The 20,598-nt window shown below is 52.9% G+C and overlaps 1 protein-coding gene across 2 annotated transcripts; it reads left to right on the top strand.

The window, feature by feature from the left end:
• The first annotated feature begins 341 nt into the window (after positions 1–341).
• On the top strand, positions 342–17,721 carry BMF (Bcl2 modifying factor). Of its 2 annotated transcripts, XM_032417426.1 has the most exons (4): positions 342–501; positions 750–1,046; positions 2,502–2,662; positions 15,060–17,721. In XM_032417426.1, exons 2-4 carry the CDS (start codon positions 755–757, stop codon positions 15,159–15,161), a joined length of 555 nt encoding a protein of 184 aa, XP_032273317.1. In that variant the 5' UTR covers positions 342–501; positions 750–754; the 3' UTR covers positions 15,162–17,721. The 2 variants fall into 2 exon arrangements, with proteins under 2 accessions (XP_032273317.1, XP_032273316.1); XM_032417425.1 differs by having other exon boundaries at positions 342–1,046.
• The last annotated feature ends 2,877 nt before the right edge of the window (positions 17,722–20,598 follow it).

Raw genomic sequence — 20,598 nt, 5'->3', positions numbered from 1 at the left:
CTCCTCTGCTGGGAGGGCAACGATTAACTTGGGTCTTTCTGCCCTCTCTCCCAGGACACGCTTACCACACCGTGGAGCCTGTTTGTTGTGTTGAGCAAGCAGGGGGTGGAGACTAGAGTAGATGGGCATCTGGGCGGGGCTTAGCAGGTTTGGAGGGAACCTGGCTGCCCTCTGATTGCTGGCTTTTGTTTTTGCTGCTCAGCTGGGAGCTCAGCTCAGACTGAGAGGAGAGCTGGGTGGTTACTCCTCAGGGCAGTGAGTGAGTGAGTGAGTGAGTGAGTGTGTGTGTGTGTGTGTGTGTGTGTGTGGTGAGCACTGTGTGTACAGCCAGTCACAGCACCCTCTGCCCTCCCACAGCCACTCACAGGGTCTAGTCTTGTTGACATTTCCCCAGGTGTCCTGCATGCTTGTAGCAGTTGATCATACCCCTGCTATTGCTCAGAGTCAATAGCAGTCAGACTTCGTGACCGGAACCAGCCTGGGTCAGAAGAAAAGGCCAAGGTAGGGGGTGGCTCTGGGAAGGCCCAGGGAAGAGGTATGGCACATCCTTGAACAGCGAGGCGGTCCTCACTGTTTGGGGCGGGGTGTCATCCTTGGTAGTATTTTATCACCAGGTTATCTGTCCTCAGTACCTGGCCCCACTGCCCCAGGTAAGAAGGAGAAGCAGGACAGAAGAAAGGGGACGGGGATCCTTCAGGTTTGGCCTGGGTAGAAGCAGCACCCCGGAGACCTGCTTTGCGCCCTAACAGGGGAGATGGAGCCGCCTCAGTGTGTGGAGGAGCTAGAGGATGATGTGTTCCAGCCAGACGACGGGGAGCCGGGGACGCAGCCTGGGAGCTTGCTCTCTGCTGACCTGTTTGCCCAGAGCCAGCTGGACTGCCCCCTCAGCCGTCTGCATCTCTTCCCTCTCACCCACTGCTGTGGCCCTGGGCTTCGACCCACCAGCCAGGAAGACAAGGCCACCCAGACCCTCAGTCCGGCCTCCCCGAGTCAGGGTGTCATGCTGCCTTGTGGGGTGACCCAAGAACCCCAGCGACTCTTTTATGGTGAGTGCTCTTAGCCTCAGGACTCCTCCCATAGAGACTGGGGGAAAAGAGGGGACTTCCCCTCCTCAGACCTGCACTTTGTTATTTCCTTCCCCAAATTAAACAGCAGGGGCTATGGATTCCTCGACTCTTGTCATTCTTCTTCTCTGCCTGTTATTGCTTTTCACTTGTGCTCCTCGGGCACCAAGAAAGGCAAGTTGCTATGCCATCACTTCTGCCTTTTTGTCCCTTTCTGCAGGGATCCTTGGGTCCATGGTGCCTTTTGGGGTTGGAGAGAGGGTACCTGGGCCTTGGGCTTTACATCCTGTGGCCCAATGAGTGGCCCAGGCTTTTGGGTCCTGGGAGTGTTATGCCTTCCATTAATTGGCCAAAGTGGCCCCGGAGAAGGTTGGGGGATCTGTGACTCGCTGTTGACACTGAAGGGAAAAACCCAGCCCTTTCTGGAGGGAAGTTTCCTGAAGGCAGAAGGTGTCACTTGGGACTTTCTGTGCTTGGAAGGGGGAACTGGAGAAAGAGGTGGGGCCTGCCGGGGCTCAGTGCCAGCTGAGGGGCTGTTTCCAAGACTCAATCAGACAAGCCCCCTTCATTTGTGGGCTTAAATGGTTTGTTTTATGAGTAACATGCCCTCCTCTGGCAAAGGGACAGGGTTAGACACTCAGTCGGCTTTCTTCTTTTAGCACAATAGCTTATGGAGGGAGGGGGAAAAGGTTCGGAGGCTGTCTTGCTAGGTCTGAGGTTGCTTCTTGAGGAGCTGCTGCAGTTATTCCTGGAGGGAGCTGCCCGGTACTTCCTTGGGGAGTCCGAAAAGATGGATAAGGCCGGCCAGCAGGGAAGAGGGAACAGAGGGAGGAGGCAGGCGGGCACCCCTAGCGGCAGCCCGCTTGCCAGCACTTGGGTAGGGTGCAGCGCAGGTCTCGAGGTCTTGCGGTCTGGCCTGGGGCTCCTCCAGAGAGGAACTTGGCTATCCAGTGGGTCTAAGGAGTTTTCTCTCCCTCGTTTTCGTACCATTGCCCAGAGCTTCAGGACCTGGGCCCAGCCAGGGGAAAAAGTGAAGGCACATTTTGGTTTTCTCTTTCTCCCGCCTTGCTTTGCTCAACTCAGGAACTCTGGAGAGCTGCCTCCGGTGCTTTTCCAGAGAAGAGCTTCAACCTGCTACTGCATGAAAAATAAATTGTGGTCAAGCACAGCTTGGTAAATAAAGACCGAAGGCTGGCAAGTTCCCCCACACATACTACTTTTGCCCCGGCACTGCCTGTGAAGGGACAAGGCTAGGACCATTTGCTCCCTCTGAACATCAGCTTTTAGATGCTTGGGCAGCCGGCCGGTCAGGCTGTCCAAATCTGGCAGCGTGCCCGATAAAGGCCTCGGGCCCCAGGTGTCATCCAGGAGTGTTAGGCATGGGGTGGATGGTGCAGTTGTGGAGAATGCTGAGATGTGGGCCCTCTGTCTTTGCAGGCAACGCTGGCTACCGGCTCCCTCTCCCGGCCAGTTTCCCTGCAGGCTTGCCCCTTGGGGGCCAGCCCCCTGAAGGGCAGTGGCAGCATCGAGCAGAGGTACAGATTGCCCGAAAGCTTCAGTGCATTGCAGACCAGTTCCATCGGCTTCACATGCAGCAAGTAGGCACGGGGGCTTGGGGTGGGGTGGGGGGAGAGTCTGCTGGGGCTGGGGGGCTCGGACCTGCCTCAGCAACTCTGTCTCTGCCAGGCCCCGAGGATATGGTCCCAGGGTTAACTGGATGGACCCAACTGGCTGAGCACTCTTGCCATCTCTGAGCTCCAAGTTGGTTCTCTGCCCTCTCTCAGCTCAGGCTTCCTGAGAGCGGTTTGTCCAGTGGTTTGTCAGGAAATGCTACCATCTCTCCTGGGGAATGGGGTGGCTTTCTGCAGCCTTGTTTGACACACTGTGTCTGCTCGAGGCCAGGGTGGGAGATTGTCCCTCCCAGACCCAAGGGGAAGGTTTTCAGGGTGCCGGAGTGAAACCGGACATTTGGGGGTGCCTGACTTGAGGTGCAGTGGGAACCGGGTAACCAAGGCCGAGGGATGGGCCTGAGTGGGGGAAAGTGGTGGAACCGGTTGTAACCTGACACTTTCCAGCTGGGGAGGCTGCTCCTCATTGTCTCTGTCTGGGAACCGGGACCTGGGACTCTGGAGAGTATACCTCAGAGAGTCTCTCCAGACTGGCGGCCGGGCGCTTGGCCGGCAGCCTGGCACCAGCCCCGCCGGGGCGGAGCATCGCGTGTCAGTCGAGCATGTGGCAGAGTCCATCAACAAAGGCGGCGGCGGCTGGCAGGCTCGTGCTGGAGGAGCCCTCCGTGCCACGGGCTGGAGGCTGCCCTGCTCTGCAGCCGCTGTCTGGGCCAGCCCCCAGGCACTTAACCCTTCCTCTCTGGGCTGGCTTTCTGGACGGCTGCCAAGGCAGGGAGAGGAGCCCAAGGCTGAATCCGTGCTCGTACAACCACCATGGAAGCAAAGGCATGCCACCTGGAAATGAACATGGTCCCTACCCCGGGGACCGTCCTAGCGGGCTGTGTGTGTGTGTGTGTGTGTGTGTGTCTGTGTGTGTGTCTATATCTGGAATAAAGAGAATAAATAACTCATCACGGTTGGGCAGACCCTGAGTTTAGATGGGTAACTTCAGGTGATCAGAGTAGGTTTGACTGAAGGGCCAAACCATTGCCAACACCAGGGGAGAGAGAAGTTGTCTTTTGGTCTCCTGAGAACAGACCATCGGGGGTTACATATGGTTAGTGCCTTCTGCCAAGGAGTTCTGAGGGAAATCTGGGGCCAGACCTGGTCCTGGATGGCTCTCCCAGTCCCTTAGTGATCTGGAAGAGAGGGGGGCCCTATGCTTAGGTAATAAGGCAGCCTAGCTTCCTCCGTTGGCCCCTCGCTCCAGTCCCTAGTCCCTCCTTTGATTGTTATCTGGAAACTTGGCTTCAAGTCTCCCCTTCATTCCATGTGTGGACTTGCTCTGATTCTGGATTTCCGTCTCTTGGCCTCCTTCCTGCCCATTCACTCTAGCCTGGTTTTACAGGCCTATGGCTGAGACCAGCTCACAGCTTCCAGTCCTGGCGCTGGAGTTTTTGGAGGGCACAGTGGCTGTGGGTCTCCTAGATTCATCTAGAGGACTGTCTGGAAGGCAGCTTTCTTCATTCCCAATACACCTGATCTCTCTCAACAGTTGTTTCCCAGAATATTTCTCCATCCATTGGTGAGCCCCCGTAGGCTTGGGAGCAGGCTGGGAGGACAGGACTAGAACATAGCCCAGGGCCCTTTCTTGATGACTCAGTCCTGAACGAGAGGAGACAGCCCTCATCCCAAGGTCTGACCCTGCTCATTGCTGCTTGGCATCATTTCCCCCAGTCCAGGGCTGCCTTTTTGAGGGTATCTTTCAGCTATCAGCCAGAGCTACCCCAGCCTGGGAGGAGGGGCAAAGCAGCAGAACCAAAGGAGAACCATAGGAGAATCTTCCCTGTGGTGTTCTGCACCTCACCCCCTGCTGGCTCCCGAGTGCCCTGTGTCCCTGTGTCCCTCACCCTCCTGCCTGCTGTCTACTCCTACCTCACAGTGGCGGGAGCCAGGTCAGCTAAGCCTTTCTAGCCCAGAGCTGGTTTTCCCAAACTTTCCATTACAGAGAACCAGGCTTTTGGTCTGTGGAATCCTCTTGCTTTTAACCCTGTCCTCCCCACTAACCCTGCTCACAGACCTTGTCCAGGAGCTCATCCTGCAGGAAGGGCTAGGATAAGAGCCACGGGCAGAAGGAGCACCAGCATGCAGAGGAACTTTTAGCAGCTAGCTTTAAGAAATGAGTCGTTTTCTGACTTTATTATATAAACCACAGTCTAATATTTCATATCTAGAAAGTACTGTTGTGACTCCTACATTCTTTTCTTTTCTTTCCCTATTCCCTTCCTTTGCAGGCAGGGACACTGAGGTATTAGGAAGGAAGTGGTTTAGGATTAAGTCTCTAGGCTTTGAGTCCAAAGTCAGAAGGCCCAGGTTTAAATACCAGCTCTGCTACCCACTAGCCATCAGGAAGGCACTTGACCTTGTCAAGTCTAGCTCCTCCTCTGCAAATTAGAGCTAATACCACAGAATATTATTGTGAAGGTTAAGTGAGAAAATACCATTTAAAGTTCCGGGTACACAGTAGGTATTCTTTAATGCATGTTCCCTGTTGTCTGTCTAGAAGCCTGATCATCCCTCACATTTGTTCTTGTCAGTTCACCATTTCCCACCCCTCCCATCAGGCTGATCCCTTAGCAGAGTTGCCTCCCCTGAGCTCCCTCCACCTGCCCTGCACAGAGAAATCAGTGTCCAAGCTGTTCACTTGTGGGCCTCGGCCTTGTACATTTCTCCTCAAAGAATGATGATCAATCCCCCATCGATATAGGCCGAGTTTAGGGAGCCAGGAAACACAACCCAAGAGGCAATAAGTTGTGGAGAGGGCTTGGCCATTTCCTTTCTCCTCAGATCTGGGATGGTGTCCCAAGGCCAGACAATGGCCCTTGGTCCCTGAGTCCTGTAGGTAGTGTGAGCATTCACTTTTGGTCCCTAGTTAAGGACCTCAAGTAATTTTTTTTCTGTGTCAGGGGAACACTTCTTCCTAGGAGATGTGGAGCAGAGGAGGTGGGGGGTACCATGACGGGGTAGTGCGTTGTAGGATGGCATTATGGCCAATTGAGTGCATCAACATGACCCCCAATTCAAAAGGTTGCAAATTGTACTGGATGTTGGATCTGGATTTTTGCCGGCCACATACTTCCTAAGGAGCATGTGGGTGGGGTCTAGCCTGGTTACCCGAGTGATCAGTTCAGGGTGGCTCCTCTGGATGGAAAGGCAAGGATTTGAAGGCAGAATAGCAGTGTCTGTGAGGTGCTTTTTGTTGGCTCTTTGGGTCTCCAAAGCAGCAAGAGAGTTGGAGGCCGGGCGTTTGGAGACAAAAGCCTTTCCCAACCTGGTCACACGCCCCACCTTCCTTTGACTGGGTCAGGAGTGGAATGGTCCCCCCCTTTTTTTTTTTAGATTTTATTTATTTATTTTAGAGAGAGAAAGAGTGGAGGAGCAGTGGAGAAGGGAGAGGGACAAACAGACTCTGCTCTGGGCACTGAGCCCAATACGGGGCCCAATCTCACGAACTGAGATCATGATCTGAGCTGAAATCAAGAGTTGGTGATCTGCTGACCAGGGTCTACCTTGACTCAGGCTCTGTGAAGGTACCCTGGTATTTCTCTGTCTCTCCAGCTTCTGCAGTGAAGAGGAGGTACAGGTTTGCTTCCTCACTGTGTTCATGAGCTGCTGGAGTCAGAAGGTGTGGGTTCTAGTTTCTCTCCATTCCCCCTTCCGCGGTCTCCTCCAGTATGGGCCTAAGAATGGACAGTAGCTGCTGTCCCCTCCTCTTAGGAATGTCTCCTATCCCAATGGCACCATCTTGAAATTTATGGGTGTGGGGGATATTCCTAGGCAATGTTAAGAAGCCAAGAATCCTCAAAAAAAAAAAAAAAAAAAAGCCACTGTAGACCACTGAGTAAAGCTACAAGCACATTGGAATTCCTTGAGTTGGAAATGGCCTTTTCACTTGGACCAGGAGTGGCTTCATTCAGAATAGTCCGATTTGGAAATTCTCTGAGTAGTAATTTGACTTTCTGGAAAATGAAATCTGAGGAAAATGTTAGCCACTCACTGGAAACTATCTTTTGTTGCAATATCACAGAAAGGATCCTAGACGTAAAGGCAGACCTGGGTTCACATTTCTACCTCTGTCCCTTATGAGTTCTCTGTCGATAGGCATGTCATTTAACTTCCCTGAACCTCGATTTCTCATACTTACCTAGCAGAGCAGATGTGAAAGCCCAGTGGAGATTATAATATATATAACTATTAAGGTGTGGGCGGTTTAACACTTTGAGAAATGTGCCAGAAGATGATTTTAGGATTTTGCTTGGACCTGTCTTTATAGTTCTTAGGGAGCTCACTTGGAAGTTGTACCCAGAGTGGTGTTTACATCTGCCAACAGCCTGGATCCTTTGTTCAGGGGGCCCTTGACTGCTTCCTGACCCTTTGGGATGCCCTCCTTGTTGCTGAGTGGTTTGGGGGGCTCAGACTGTGGCTAATGAGGTTGTTCAGACCCTAGATGCGGCAGCCCTGGGCAGGAGCCCCAGACATTCACCTTAGAGTGAGAAGGTCCCTGTGGAGCCAGCCTCTGTTCCAGCAGTGGGAGGTCTACCTAGGAGGGTGCCTGGGGAAAAGTGAGGCTGGGGGAGGGGCTGTGGAGGGCTGCTGTGCGTGAGAGCCAGGCCGGGGCTTGGGGGCCCTGTGTTTGCTCTGTGGCTGGCTCTGTTTATATCGCTCACTATATTTAGCTTCTGAGTCATCAGCGTGGCTGACTAGAGGCCGAGTTCCCCACACACTCTGCACCTGACTACTCTCTCTTCCAGGAGAAGGGCCTTGTAGTTCCGGAGAGTTCATTCCCTCCTCACCAAGCTATAGACCTTGGGGATGGGAGTTGGCTTTTTTTTTTTTTTTTTCCTTAGGGGAGAAGGGGGGTGATGGGAGGAGGGGTTGGGAGAGGCACAAGAAAAGAAGGATGAAGAAAAATGTCTGGTTTGCCTTTTGATCCTGTCTGACAACCAAGAGGGCATGTTCCATGACCAGAACGAGAACGGTCAGTGTGTGTGGTGAGGAGGAGGGTCCAGCCTTCTTCCACGCTTAGCTTGCCTTGTCCTGGCTAGGGGACTGGCTCCAGGCAGGACAAGAACAGCCAGCTGCCAAGGCCCCAGTTTGGGAGTCAGAGCTTTGGGGGCTCCTTTTCCACGATCTCGTAGCCCCACAGCAGATCTGCCGCCCCTCAATCCTCTCTCTCCCTCACCTTCCACCAGAGCACAGACACCAGGATTTCTTCCTGAGTTCTTAAGAAGTTGTCCGGTAGTTCGATGGAGCAGTTCTCTGAGGGAGCCAGAGCCGTCCCTGTGGGAAGCTGGGTAAGGGCCCCAGGAGTGGCAGCCTCCAGAGGCTGTGGAGGTGCCGCACGGGGCTCTGGGGATAAGGGTCGTGCACACAGCCCTGTCCCCCAGCCCCCAATGGCTGGAGCCAGTGGCCCGCAGTTGCATTAGAGGAAACCCTCCTGTCTTCGACTGAGACCCGGCCTGCCCCGCGCTACCCTTTCTTCCCGGAAGAAGTGATTGGTGTCGCCATGATGGCAGCCGGTGGCTTCAACGTCCTATTGGCACGGCTGACTGCCCTGAGGAAGCTCTTGGCAAGGGGCTATTTTTTTCCTTCTCCGTTTTGCCATGTTGCTCGTTCCTCTAGCATCTGGGTCAGAAGCCTTCTTAGGGCAGTGGGCCACTGGACCCAAGGGGCTGCCCTGTGGGTTTCAGAATCCCTTGCTCAGCTTGGCCGCCTGGAATTCTGAGCCCAGCTGCCTCTAGCTGTCTTGGCCCATCTCAGAGTGAAAAGTCAGGGATTTCCCCAGGACTTCATAAGTCTGTTTAGAAGATAGCACTCCTGGGGCAGGCGCTCTGAGGGAGAGGATGTTGAGGGAAGTGCTCAGCGAGCTTAAGTGGGGCGCAGGTTTCCTTGTCCTCAGCATGGGGAGTGAGCTGCTTGCTCGGCACAGTCACCAGGCCCATTGCTTTACATGGATGTTTCTCATTGGATCACCACAGCAACCTCGTACCTCTGGACCCCGTTAGCCCCATTTTGTAGGACACCGAGGCTCAGAGAAGGGAGACAGCATGCCCAAGTTACGCTGTAAGTGACTGCACTGGGAGCCATACAGATCTGACTGATCCTAAAACTATGGTCTTCCCACTGCGCAATCTCTGCTTCCAGGCACCCCCTGGAAGACAGGAGTGTGAGGGAGCGCCCACTCACTGCCCTGACCTCCCTCTGCCTCCCATAAAGCTTACTTCTATGCTCTTGTTGTCTTCCGTTCAGATTGTAAAACAACTGAGGACAGTTGACATCTTGCTCATCTTTGTGTCCTTCATAAGTCTTAGCCGAGTTGGGGGTTTGATAGAAGCTTGCTGAATTGAACAAAAACATCTTCTCAACTTCTTTCAAGTGGAATTTTCCTGAAGTCTCTCTTATCTCAGTGTTCATGTTCTCGGTGCCGAGGCTCTCTCCCTCAGCCTCGGCCAGGGTGGGTTTAGACTATGATGGCTAAGGGGAAGAGGTGGGAAAACATCACTCTGGAGAAAGTGTTTCTCCCTGCAAAACAGGGTATAGGAAATTCTGTGTTTTAAAGAAACCGAGTGTGGTTTCAGAACATGATCTGAAGTTATAATTTCAGAGCAGTTTTAGCTTTATTTCTGTTTGATCTTCAGTTAGCCCTGCCTCTGGAAGGTTTATTTTTTTCTGGTCCACAGCATCCTTACTAAATAGTTAATGATCTGGAAACAATGTCTTTAAACATACGAGGGGAGCAGCTCAGTGGTGATTCTCTTTGAAAAGTTAGTGCTACTTGCCATGATGTGAATGAACACACTGTAATATTTTAGTGGAAAAACATAGCTCTGGAGTCAGAAGTCAGGGGTCCGAATAACCCCCCACCCCCCAACTAACGTGCTTGGGGGAATGTTTCTGAGCCTTTACCTCCCCATCCGTAAAATGGGACGAATAATACGTGTCCTTCCTGTGTTCCAGATCTTTGTGAGGGGGAATGTTTCTGAGCCTTTACCTCCCCATCCGTAAAATGGGACGAATAATACGTGTCCTTCCTGTGTTCCAGATCTTTGTGAAGAGGAAATGGGAAGATCGGAAGGCACTCTAAGTATGAGATATTATAAATTGCTGTCTGTTTGGTAAATTGGCAGGGTCCTTTTCAAGCCTGGCCACAGTGTAGGCTTGCTCTTTGCTCTAGTTCTTTGGGGGTGAATTAGCTTTTGCTGGAGCATCTGGAACACGGGTGACACACAAAAGCCCCCAGAGGGTGTGAATTGGATCCAAAGGGAGAGAGGCCGAGGGAGATTCTTATCCGGAGAGGGGAGGGAACACTCTTTGTCCTGAGGGCAGAGGCCACGTGGGATGAAACAGAGTTTGATTTGTGTAATCCAACCTTGTCAGATGCTACAGCCAGCTCTTTAAAAAAAAAGAAGAAGAAGAAAAAAAGTCTTTTACTAGTTGGGCCTCTCCCCGGGCAAGAGGCTGATACTATCACATGGAGTACATCTTTAGACCTGGCCAGACATCAGTTGTTCCTGCCCTCAGACAAGTGGGTTATCTTGCAAGGCTGACTTTTCTGTAGTTGGTGCACTGTGCACTTGCTGAGTACCTACTGTGTGCCCCGGCGTGCTCCCCATGACACAGGATGCGTGGCTGTGCGTTCAGTTGCTCTGCCTTATATACAGCGGGGGTGACTCGAACCCTTGTCAGCTGGCTGACCACAGCAAGAAAGTGGGGTGGAGAGGGGCGCCTGGGTGGCTCAGTTGTTGAGCGTCTGCCTTCGGCTCAGGTCATGATCCCACGGTCCTGGGATCGAGCCCCGCATCGGGCTCCCTGCTCGGCGGGAAGCCTGCTTCTCCCTCTCCCACTCCCCCTGCTTGTGTTCCCACTCTTGCTGTGTCTTTCTCTGTCAAATAAATAAATAAAATCTTTAAAAAAAAAAAAAGAAAAGAAAAGAAAGTGGAATGGAGAAAGAAGAGCCCTAGGTCTCTAATGCCTGTCTATGCTCTCTTAACTGAAGAGGATATTCTTATCCACCATGTCGGATCCCATTCTCTTGGGGCATTCACCTCTATTTTTTCCCCCTATGCCTCGGTCCTACCCTCTAAACTCTCAGTTTGAGGCCTTCCAGTGTAAGCTTCAATTCCCAGCGGTTTCCCATCCCCTGTACCTCAATCCCCTATCCCTAAGGGCACCCTGACTGTGCCTTCTTAGAACCCCCACTTTTTGCAGGTTCCCAGACTTAGAAGGGTGCTCAAGCTGAGTCTAGGAGAGCTGGGCCCTGCTCTGGGGATTTGCACTCACTGAGCTCAGGTTCTGTGCTCCGCGCTGTGCCAAGTGCCCGAACGTCAGAGGCCAGGCATACTCTTCCCTGCTTCCCCCTTCCTTCTCCCCTGCTTCTCCACACCTTCTGCTGGAAGGATCCATGTTCTCTGGCGTTTGGGTGTCTTTGTGTACCTCATCCTGTTCAGTGAATGTTGATTTCCTTCCTCCTTACTGTTTCTCTCACCAGCCTCCCTTCATGTCCTTTTTCTTTCCTTTCTGGTCAGGCCCTTTTGTTTAATTTTTTTTTTTAAATATTGTTTTTATTGTTGTTCCTCATAATCAGGGCATTCTTTGATAGTTTTGGTGTGAGGCAGCTTGGTTGAGGAAGAAGGCCTTTTGGGGGCTGACCTGTGGCAAGAGAAGGCTAAGTGGAATTTGTGTGGCATCTGCTTGTGCCCAGAGCAGGGGCTACCGAGGCTGAGGACCGGTTATCAGGCCCTGCTCTTGCTGGTCTTGCTGGTCTCATGGCTGCCACGCAGCCAGCTTAACTCCGTACAAGGCAGCCTGGCCTCCAGGCTCACCCAGACCCTCCAATAGGCTGGCTGGATTCAGCTGTTGGAGCTCAGAGTTGTAATCCTGAAGGTAATTGTGGATGACAAACTTCACATCGTAAACCTTAGGGTCGGAAAACTCCTCCGTGGTTTCCAGATGCCTGTCTGTGGCCTGGCTGCCTCAGAACCACCTGGGCAGGATTTACCTCCGGCTTGGCCAAGTCATTATTCTGATGGGAAGAGATTGAAAGAGACTGAAAAAAATATCCAATCATGAAGTGTTTTCTTCCAGGCTATAGGATCACAAATGATTTTATTTTCTTCTCTCTCATGTCTTGTGTTTTCCAATTTTTCTACAGTTAACATGTATTACTTTGATGACTAAAATATACAACAAATGTTACCCGTGATTTAAAAAATGTCACCTGGGGCGCCTGGCTGGCTCAGTCGCTGGAGCGTTTGGCTCTTGACCTCCGGGTTGTGAGTTCGAGCCCCGTGTTAGGTGTAGAGATTACTTTAAGAAAATAAAATCTTAAAAATAAATAAATAGATAAATAAAATTTAAAAATGTTACCCAGAGAGTTTGTTCAACGTACAAATTCCTGGACCACTTTCCTGGGGATTCTGACCCAGTTGGTCAGGTGGAGCCCTGGGACTCTGTATTTATAACAGCACGTCAGCGGATTCTGTGACACGGTCAGGTTTGGGAACCACTGATCTCATACCATGCCTGCATTTCTCTTATAAGGGAAGTGAGGACTCACAGACAGGCTGGTGGGAAGCCGCTGCCGATAGCCAGGTCCTCTGATTCCTGGCCCAGGGAGACTTCCTTGCCGATCCGTGTACCCAGAAGCCTGTCACAGGCAGAGACGTGGGACTTGGGTCCATCGCGACAGTGGGCCTGTGGGCCCTGCCTCCTGCACCTAGGCCTGCCTGTGTCTCCCAACAAGACCTCAGCCTTCCACTCTGACAGCACTCTCTGGCCCGTAGCTGCTTCTGGGTCCCCCAACACCCCCAAATGATGGGAGTGAGGGTGCTGCGTTGCCTCATCCCCAGACACCTCAGGGCCCAGGAAGTAACCCAAGCAGCAGGCAGCCTCCATTAGGGGCATTTGGGGAAAAACTGAGGCATACAGAAATGGGATTGGCCCAGGCCCCAAATCATAGAATTGTGATCTCCTTTTCTTAGCCATTGAACTATTTTGATATGATTTAGAGAAGGGGAGGAGAGAGGGTCTGCTTTGGCATAAAGGTATATGGTGGCGCTCAGAGAATGATGATAATGGGTAAGGACATTGCTCTAGGGCCAGGTGGTCTGGAATTCAGTCCAGTCCCTGCCACTTAGTAGCCATGTGACCAAGTTATCAAACTCTTTCAATGTTCTCATCTGTAAAATGGGGATGATGATATATAACAATCTCATAGGGTTGTCGAGAAGGGCCAAAGGAGTTTAATGTGTCTCCAAGTCACCTGCGGATCTTGTTAAAAATGCACATTCAGATTCAGTAGATCTGTATTTCTAGTAAGCTCCCAGAGGATGCTGAGGCTGCTGGTCCACGGACCCCACTTTGAGAAGCAAGGATGTAGAACACTCAGAACAGAGCCTGGCACACTCAGTGTTACTATTCTTGTCATGACTGTGGTTGTTATTGTTACTTGGCCTTTTCAAACAGGCACCTGAGGAGACTTGGAATTCCAGCAGACTGGCCTCTCCGGGGACCAGTCTTTTCCTGGATTCTCCTCCCGTTCCGCCACATGACCTTTGCACCTGTCCTGGGCAGCAGCTGGGGGGCGGGAAGCAGGAGGAGGGGTGCGCAGCCCAGTGGCTGCAGGCCGGCCGAGCCCTCAGGTTTTGCAGCTGAGTCCGTTTTCACGCTGCTTTACTCTAACCAGATTTTGTTAAGCCGGCTGTGTTTCCTCTTTTTACCCATCTTTGTTTACAAAACACAAGGAAGCCATCAGTCTCCTGCGCAGTCTGCCAGGACTCCTCTGTGGCACACCCCGATTTCCCCTCCTCGCAGTAGCCGGGCCTCCAGCTTTCTGGGTGGTTTTCCAGCCTCCCTTCCGCAGGGGCAAGGGGCACGCTGTTGTCCCAGATTGGGGGGCTGGGGCGTTCTGTTCACCTGCATCAGCAAGGCCCTGAGGTCAGCCTCAGTCCGCGGGTCACCTCTCTTCCCTTAGTGGCCCAAGGTGGCGGGGAGGGGAGGTGCCACAGAACCTGCACGGTCGCCTGAGGCAAAGTCCGGGAGGCCAGGGCCAGCTGCTCCCACCAAGCTCCGAGGGTACGGGAGACCTAGGCCCACTTTCCATTCTGCCCCTGACTTAGCCTGTCCCCTTCATCGGAGACGTAGGGCCGGGGCAGTGGGGTTAAAGACAGCCTAAGAAGGGCCCGGGCTCTGCTGTCAGTTCACACGGATGCACTCACTGTAGGGCCACTGCAGTGATCCTGGTCCAGCCCATGCTGGCTTCTTCCTGCACGCTGGGTTTTTATTCCCCTATCCATCGAGGACCCCGTGGAGAGGGCCCCAATCCAGTCCTCCTGCCCTGGCAGACAAAGAGAGAACAAAGACCGCCTCTTCCAGCACCCCAGTCCCCTCGGGGGGCCTCCGCTGGCCCCTGGGAAAGGGTACCTGTGTGGGCGGGGCACCAGCCCCAGTCCTGGGAGCCAGTGACCCCTGACCTTTGCCCCCAGCTTCCCTGCCTGACAGTAGGACCTGGGATAACCTCCAGAGAGTAGTGTGCATTCTTTGTTTTTGTTTTGTTTTCAAGTATGTTCTTGCTTAACGTTTAATTGGCTCCAGTCAGTAGGAAAGCGCTCCAAGAGGGATTATTTATGGCTTACTGTCAAGAGCAGCTATAAAAAGGGCAGCACTGAGCTGGAGATGCTGGGAAGGGAGAGAGGGCGGGTGCACAAGTGTGTGTGTGTGTGTGTGTGTGTGTGTGTCTGTGTGTCTGTGTGTGTGCGTGTTTGCACTGGATGAAATCAGATTTTTGCTGCCTCAGCAGTGTGGTTTAAATTGAAGATTAACCCTTTGACCTTCACAGTGTCAAATCACTTGCAGATGGAGGCTCCCCCCCTTTCCCCCTTGTTCTCTGTGTTACTTTGGAGTTGGGGGAGCGAGGGGGGCACTTCTCTTTCTTTCTGAAGAAAGTTTGTTGTTCATGCAGCTGAGGTTTGAGGGGCTCAGGAGCCAATCTGATTAAAAGCAGCACTTGGCTAAACTCTGGAAAATCCTGCAAGCAGGGGAAAAAGTTTAATCCTCTTGTGCACAGTGCATAAAGAGCCTGGACTTTTCTTTTTAATGTTAAAACTGCAATTGTTTTTTTGAGAACTCAACTATCTCCCCCTCATCGCCACTCTTCTCATCCCCCCCCCAACTCCTCCCTCCTCTCCTCAGTTTGCTGTCCTGATGGGATTAAAGTGCTGTCCCCAGACTCGTGTATCTGAACTTTTATTGGGAATGATAAGGACCCGGGAGTCGTTGAGGCGACAGGCTATGGTTAGAAATTACATTGATTTTTTTTTTTCCTTTCTAGCACCAGCAAAACCAAAATCGAATGTGGTGGCAGATCCTCCTCTTCCTACACAACCTCGCTTTGAATGCCGATGAGAACAGGAATGCGGCAGGTCCCAGGTGAGGCTGGGCTGCCCTCTTTGTATGGGGCACCCACCGCAGGAAGGACATCGGCGAGGACTGACGCTGTGTCTTGTGAAGTTTGTTCATTTCTGTTTTGCGTTTGCATTTTCAAAGTTTCTCTCTGTGTACATAAGACATACCCCAAGCGGGGCCTCTTTCCCTGTTCAGGACCTCGACCAGGAATGAGGGCCTTTGTCAAACACTGTTGAAGTTGAGGCTGATAGGTCTGTGATGTGGGACCTCCCAAGGGCTCTGACAAGTCTTCAGTGAGCTGTTGTTGAAGATGACCAGGTAGTGATGTCCTCCAGCGAGTGGACTGTAGTTTTCCCACAGGAGCTTGGTTAAGAACTAGGAGACTGGATTAGACTCCTGGTCCCGCCAGCGCTCTCTCGGCCTTCAACCGTGGTCGGGCCCGAGATCTGCCAGTCACACTGCTTTCATCCCCCAGGGCCTCGGCCAGGGGCTTTCCAGCTGAGCATGGCAACTTCCACGAAGGCCAGTCAGCCCGCTCCGTGTCTGGGTTCTCCTTTGGCCCAGCCAGTGCCTGGCCCAAGGGCTCAGGGATTCTCGCCCAGCTCCTGTCATCTCCAGCAGACCTCAGGGAGGGTTGGGTTTCTACAAGGACCCCTCAAACGTGCCGCAAAATGAACCAAACTTCTGGGGAGGCCTCGAGTCCTACTTGCTCCAACTCGGAGGCCCCAGGATTGGTCCCGAGGTGCAGGACCGCTGTCACCTCTGGGTGCCTGGGACTGGCCTGGGTGTCCACCACAGATGAGCCAAATAGCCAAGGAATGGGCCATAACCAGCAGCTTGTGCCTTCGTCAGCTCTTCTTTGAAAAGACCCAGCCAACAGACTGCTTTCCTCCCCCAATATCAGCACTCTGGGGCACACATGGGGCAGGATTACCGTGGGGCTGGGAAATGTGGTGGCCATCCCACCTGTGAGAGTCAGCCCGAGAGGAACCCAGACCCCTTGGTTTCCTTGGAAACAACATACCTCCTCCCGCTTATCCCCATTCCTTTTTCACACCTAGTGGGATACAGGAAGAAGCCAGCGCCATGGCTTTGTCAGCTGAACCGTGTCTTTTGGAGTAACAATGATTAGAGCGTGCAACCGTCAAAGCTGGGTACACATTTCCTGGCTTCCTTCAGCTTCCAGCTAGGCCAGAAGGGCGTGCTCTGGAGCTCAGCAGGCTCGCAGCTGCCTCTGAACTTCCCTTCTCTCCCTGCTGTGGCACTAATGGAGAGAATTTAAGGCAGCCAGGCTGGCAGCTCTGAAAGCAGATGCGGGGAATCTGAAAAGACACAGGGAATCTGTTAACCAGATACATAGAAATTAAATTATAATTTTTGCCTATGTAAGAAAAGATAACATTGGTGCTAACATGAAGCAAGGCCCAAAGAAAAGGTGGCTTCCCTGGGCAGAGAAGACCTCAGGGCTACCCAAGGAAATTGGAGGAGTCCAAGTAGACTCTCAAATCTAAACAAGCCCAAGCTCCTCCAGTTCTACAGACAGGAGGTCTTCAGGAAGCATTAATCTACTGGATGTACAGTTGGGCAGGTTGTTCACTGCACAAGGGCACCTGCCGAAGAAGGTAATGGAAGTTAAATCCAGCTCATGCTATGCCCACTAGGCTATATGCCCTAGTTTGGGGCTACGTCTGCTCAGAGGAAGGGGTGCCTTTCCTAATTTGCATGAAGGTGCCATATGGGCTCAGTGGCCCCAAGGTGAAAGACCTCAAACTGTACATTAGCCTTTGTTTTGTTCTGCTTGGATGTTCTGGAGGTATTACCTCTTCTTGGCTAGAATTGTATTCTCAGGGTGTGTACCATGGTTTGTCTGCTAAGAAGATGGGTTCCTGCTTACAAGGAGGAGCCCAGGGAACAGGTGAAGACCAGCTCCAGGACATGCTGACCATTGTGAAATGCAGCCTTCTTTGCGTGTCTCCACACCATTTTAGGACGTGCATTGGACGTGTGCCATTTTCCCCTCTCCTGGACCAAGGCGGTGACAGGCAGGCTGCTGGTGTATGCTCGAGTGGCACACAAGAAAACCAGGATTATTTCTGCCAGCCACTTTGAACCCCTCTTAGCGGACTTCTGAGTGAGCTGAGTGAGAGAACAAATAAATGGTCCAGGGCCTCAATGCTGAGGCAAAGCCATCAGCTTCAGAGATCTTGCCAGGCCCAGGCAGGATGTCCTGTGGCCTGCCCCGAGAACTGAGCCCAGAGTTTGACAAGCCCACCTGAACACTGAGCCTGGGGCCAGATGGAGGGTGGTCTGAGTGCACTGTCTCCATCTTATGGGAAGCCAGGAACTAACTCACTATCCTAAGCCAGCTGGGGCACAGTTTAAAACCCCCTCCTTCTCCCTTTTCCCCAAAACACCCAGGAGGTAAATAGCTCCTGGAAGAAGAGAGGTTCCTCCTGGCTGGCTGGTTTTAATTGGCCTAGTGATCTAGACTGGCCCCTGCCCCCTCTGTCTGGTGAGTTGGTCTGAACATTCCTCAAGTCCAGCCTCAGGAGACACATCCCTCTCTCTGGGCCCCCATCCCCCATCCCCCACCCCCGGGAGCTTGGCTGTCTCTAGTTAGGGGGTGGAGAATCAGATTTGGAGGGAGGGAGACTCTGACCTGGCTCCTGACCTGTAACCAGCTGAAGACTTGTGGAGTTTTTGTGGTTTGCTGAGGGTGAGGGGTGGGAGAGGGGCTGGAAACCTCCCTCTTATTATAGAAAAGCCCCAGAGGGAGGAAGCCTGGTAGTCAGGGTCAAAAGAGCCCTTCAGTTCAGAACTCTAGAGTTTCTGGAAGCTGGTAGACAGAACTGGGGAGAGAACCCCACTCAGGCCAGACAGCTGACTCCCTCAGTGAGTTGGAGGACCCGGCATGGCCTCCCTGCCTTTGCCTGCTTCAAAGTTTGGGCTGCTAGAGGCCTGTCCCCATGGCCTTTTCTTGCTCAGTGCAAGGGAGAGAAAGATCACCTCCCAGTGACCTCCCCAAGTCCTGAGGGGTGTGGGTCCATGTCTAGAGCTTATGTGGCAGGCATGCTCCAAACACTCAGAGGGGCCCAGCTGACTTGTCTCACTGTCCCCAGTGGCCCAGCCTCATCCATGGGGTGGCTCCAGCCTGGGCATAGAAGGGGGGGGCAGTGTTGTTTGGGATGGTCCAGCCACGGCCTCCAGTGGGGGCTGGGGAGCCGCTGCGCCTGCCCCGGTCAGCAAGGAGCCCACTGAGAGCTGGCAAACTTGTGCCATTTGGTGGACTTGATGAAGAGGGGGTATGGAGAGTGGAGAGCAGCAAAAACAAAAAGACTTCTGCCTCCAGGGCTCTGCGGGGCTTCTGGGAATCAACGTTCAGCCTGGGCTGCAGGAAGCTGCAGGGCCCTCTGGGTGCAGGCAAATCCTTGGTGGGACGCTGGACCTTGGCTGGACTTGGTCCAGGAAAGGGTTAACTTACCCGCCCTCGAAGCCTCCTGGGCACACTGTGGGCAGGGGGCACCTCGGCTGGTGGGGACTTGGAGCTTTGAGGGAATAACACAGAAAGCCGAGCTCTTGCAAAGATGCACCAGCCTTGCAGGCCACGGGAGCTGGGAGCCGGCACCCAGGTCTGCCCTGCCCCCTTTTCTGCACGGGTGGCCAGCACCTCTCCCTATTCTGTGAGCATCGCCCAGTGGGCCGCCCCATCCCTGGGCCCACAGGGGCTGTCAGGGGGAGACCCAGTGAGAATGTAGCATTTTGTTTAGCCCAGGTTAGCTGTCCTGGGTTCTAGGCACTCTGCCTCTGGGAGAGAGACAGGGAAAGAGAGGGAGGGAAATGGGGACCCATTGTTTTTTAACCTGTACAGAATACTTGGCTTTCTGTTCTTCACATGCATATGTGTGTGTGTATATTCTCCCCCATCAATTGGTACAATTTTTAATAAAACCATTTAAAGCAAAGCCGGTCTTTCTTTTTCAAGGTGTGATAAAACTGCAAGGGGATCCCTTAGGGAATTAGAGACTCCTGACTTGTTTCTGGCTGCCATCCTGAGTTAGTCCCAGGCTCCCTGCTTTTATCAGGATTTCCTTTCCCCTCTGGGAGTGGAGAGGAGCCCTGCTGACCTCACAGTTAGCAGCACAGGAGAGGCCCCATGAGGTGGAAAGATCCGGGCTTTGGATCCAGACCTGGATTTGGATCCGATTCCAGCTTCCACCAGCTGAACGATCTTAGGCAAATTGTGTCCCCTCTCTGAGACTTCCGCTCTTCCGTGAGTAGGTCAGCGACACCTGTCTGCAGAATAGAGGGGAAGGGCGGAGGCCCTCCGCAGGGGCAGCCTCGGGGACCGAAAATGCCTGGCAGCCCCTCCACCGCCCACCCCCCACTCCTGTGTCTGGCTGGGCTTTGGCTTCCTTTTATCAAGGTAGCATCTCAGGAGGGAGGTATGCTAGTTGGAGGGGGACTTCTGGTTTGCCTTTCTTTGTGGATTAACAAGGTGTCTGACTCAAAAGGGTAATTTAAAGCCCTTGACGGAATTCTGAAAATCCTCAGAAAAAAACCACTTCTGGTCCTATGAGCAGTGAGCTGCGGGCCAAAGGGCCAGCTCGCCTTATCCACCTTATCTGTGCGGGGTCTCCGTGATTTAGGAGGCCTTCAGCTCTCCGAGGGCCAGCTTTGGGCTCCAGTTCCTACCCTCATAGACAATGGAAGCTTTCATGTCAATTGTCGTGCCTTGCCTCTTCATTTTTTTAAAATATTTTATTGATTTTATTTATTTGAGAGAGAGAGCATGAGTTGGGGGGTGGCAGAGGGGGAGGGAGAAGCAGGCTACCCACGGAGCAGGGAACGATCCCAGGACCCTGCGGTCATGACCTGAGTAGAGGGCAGAGGCTTAACCGACTGAGCCACGCAGGTGCCCCTTACCTCTTCATCTTATGGATGAGTAAACTGAGGTCCAGAAAGGGGATGTAATTTTCTTTTTCTTTTTCTTTTTTTTTAAAGATTTTATTTATTTATTTGACAGAGAGAGACAGCGAGAGCAGGAACACAAGCAGGGGGAGTGGGAGAGGGAGAAGCGGGCTTCCTGCCGAGCAGGGAGCCCGATGTGGGACTCGATCCCAGGACCCTGGGATCATGACCTGAGCCGAAGGCAGACGCTTAACGACTGAGCCACCCAGGCGCCCCGGGGATGTAATTTTCTATATGGGCTTTTTAAATAGCTGAGTCAGTCTGAGGGGGCTGCCCCCATCCACCCAGGTTTCCATCTGGAAATTGCAGTGCTCTTGCCCAGATCTGCAGGGAAGCCAAAAGTTGTCTATTTTTAATGCCAAATAACTGCCTCTTGTCCTGTAAAACATGGCACTTCTGACCACTCTATATTTGGACAGAGAGATTTATTTTTACTGGAGTGTGGTAGAAGCGGGGCCTGGTGCCACATCCGGATGTTCTTGTACATTGCACGCGCT

This window comes from Phoca vitulina, unplaced genomic scaffold (assembly GCF_004348235.1).
Source record: "Phoca vitulina isolate PV1807 unplaced genomic scaffold, GSC_HSeal_1.0 scaffold20, whole genome shotgun sequence".
Taxonomy (NCBI): Eukaryota; Metazoa; Chordata; class Mammalia; order Carnivora; family Phocidae; genus Phoca; species Phoca vitulina.
This window is presented reverse-complemented; position numbering and strand designations above follow the sequence as displayed.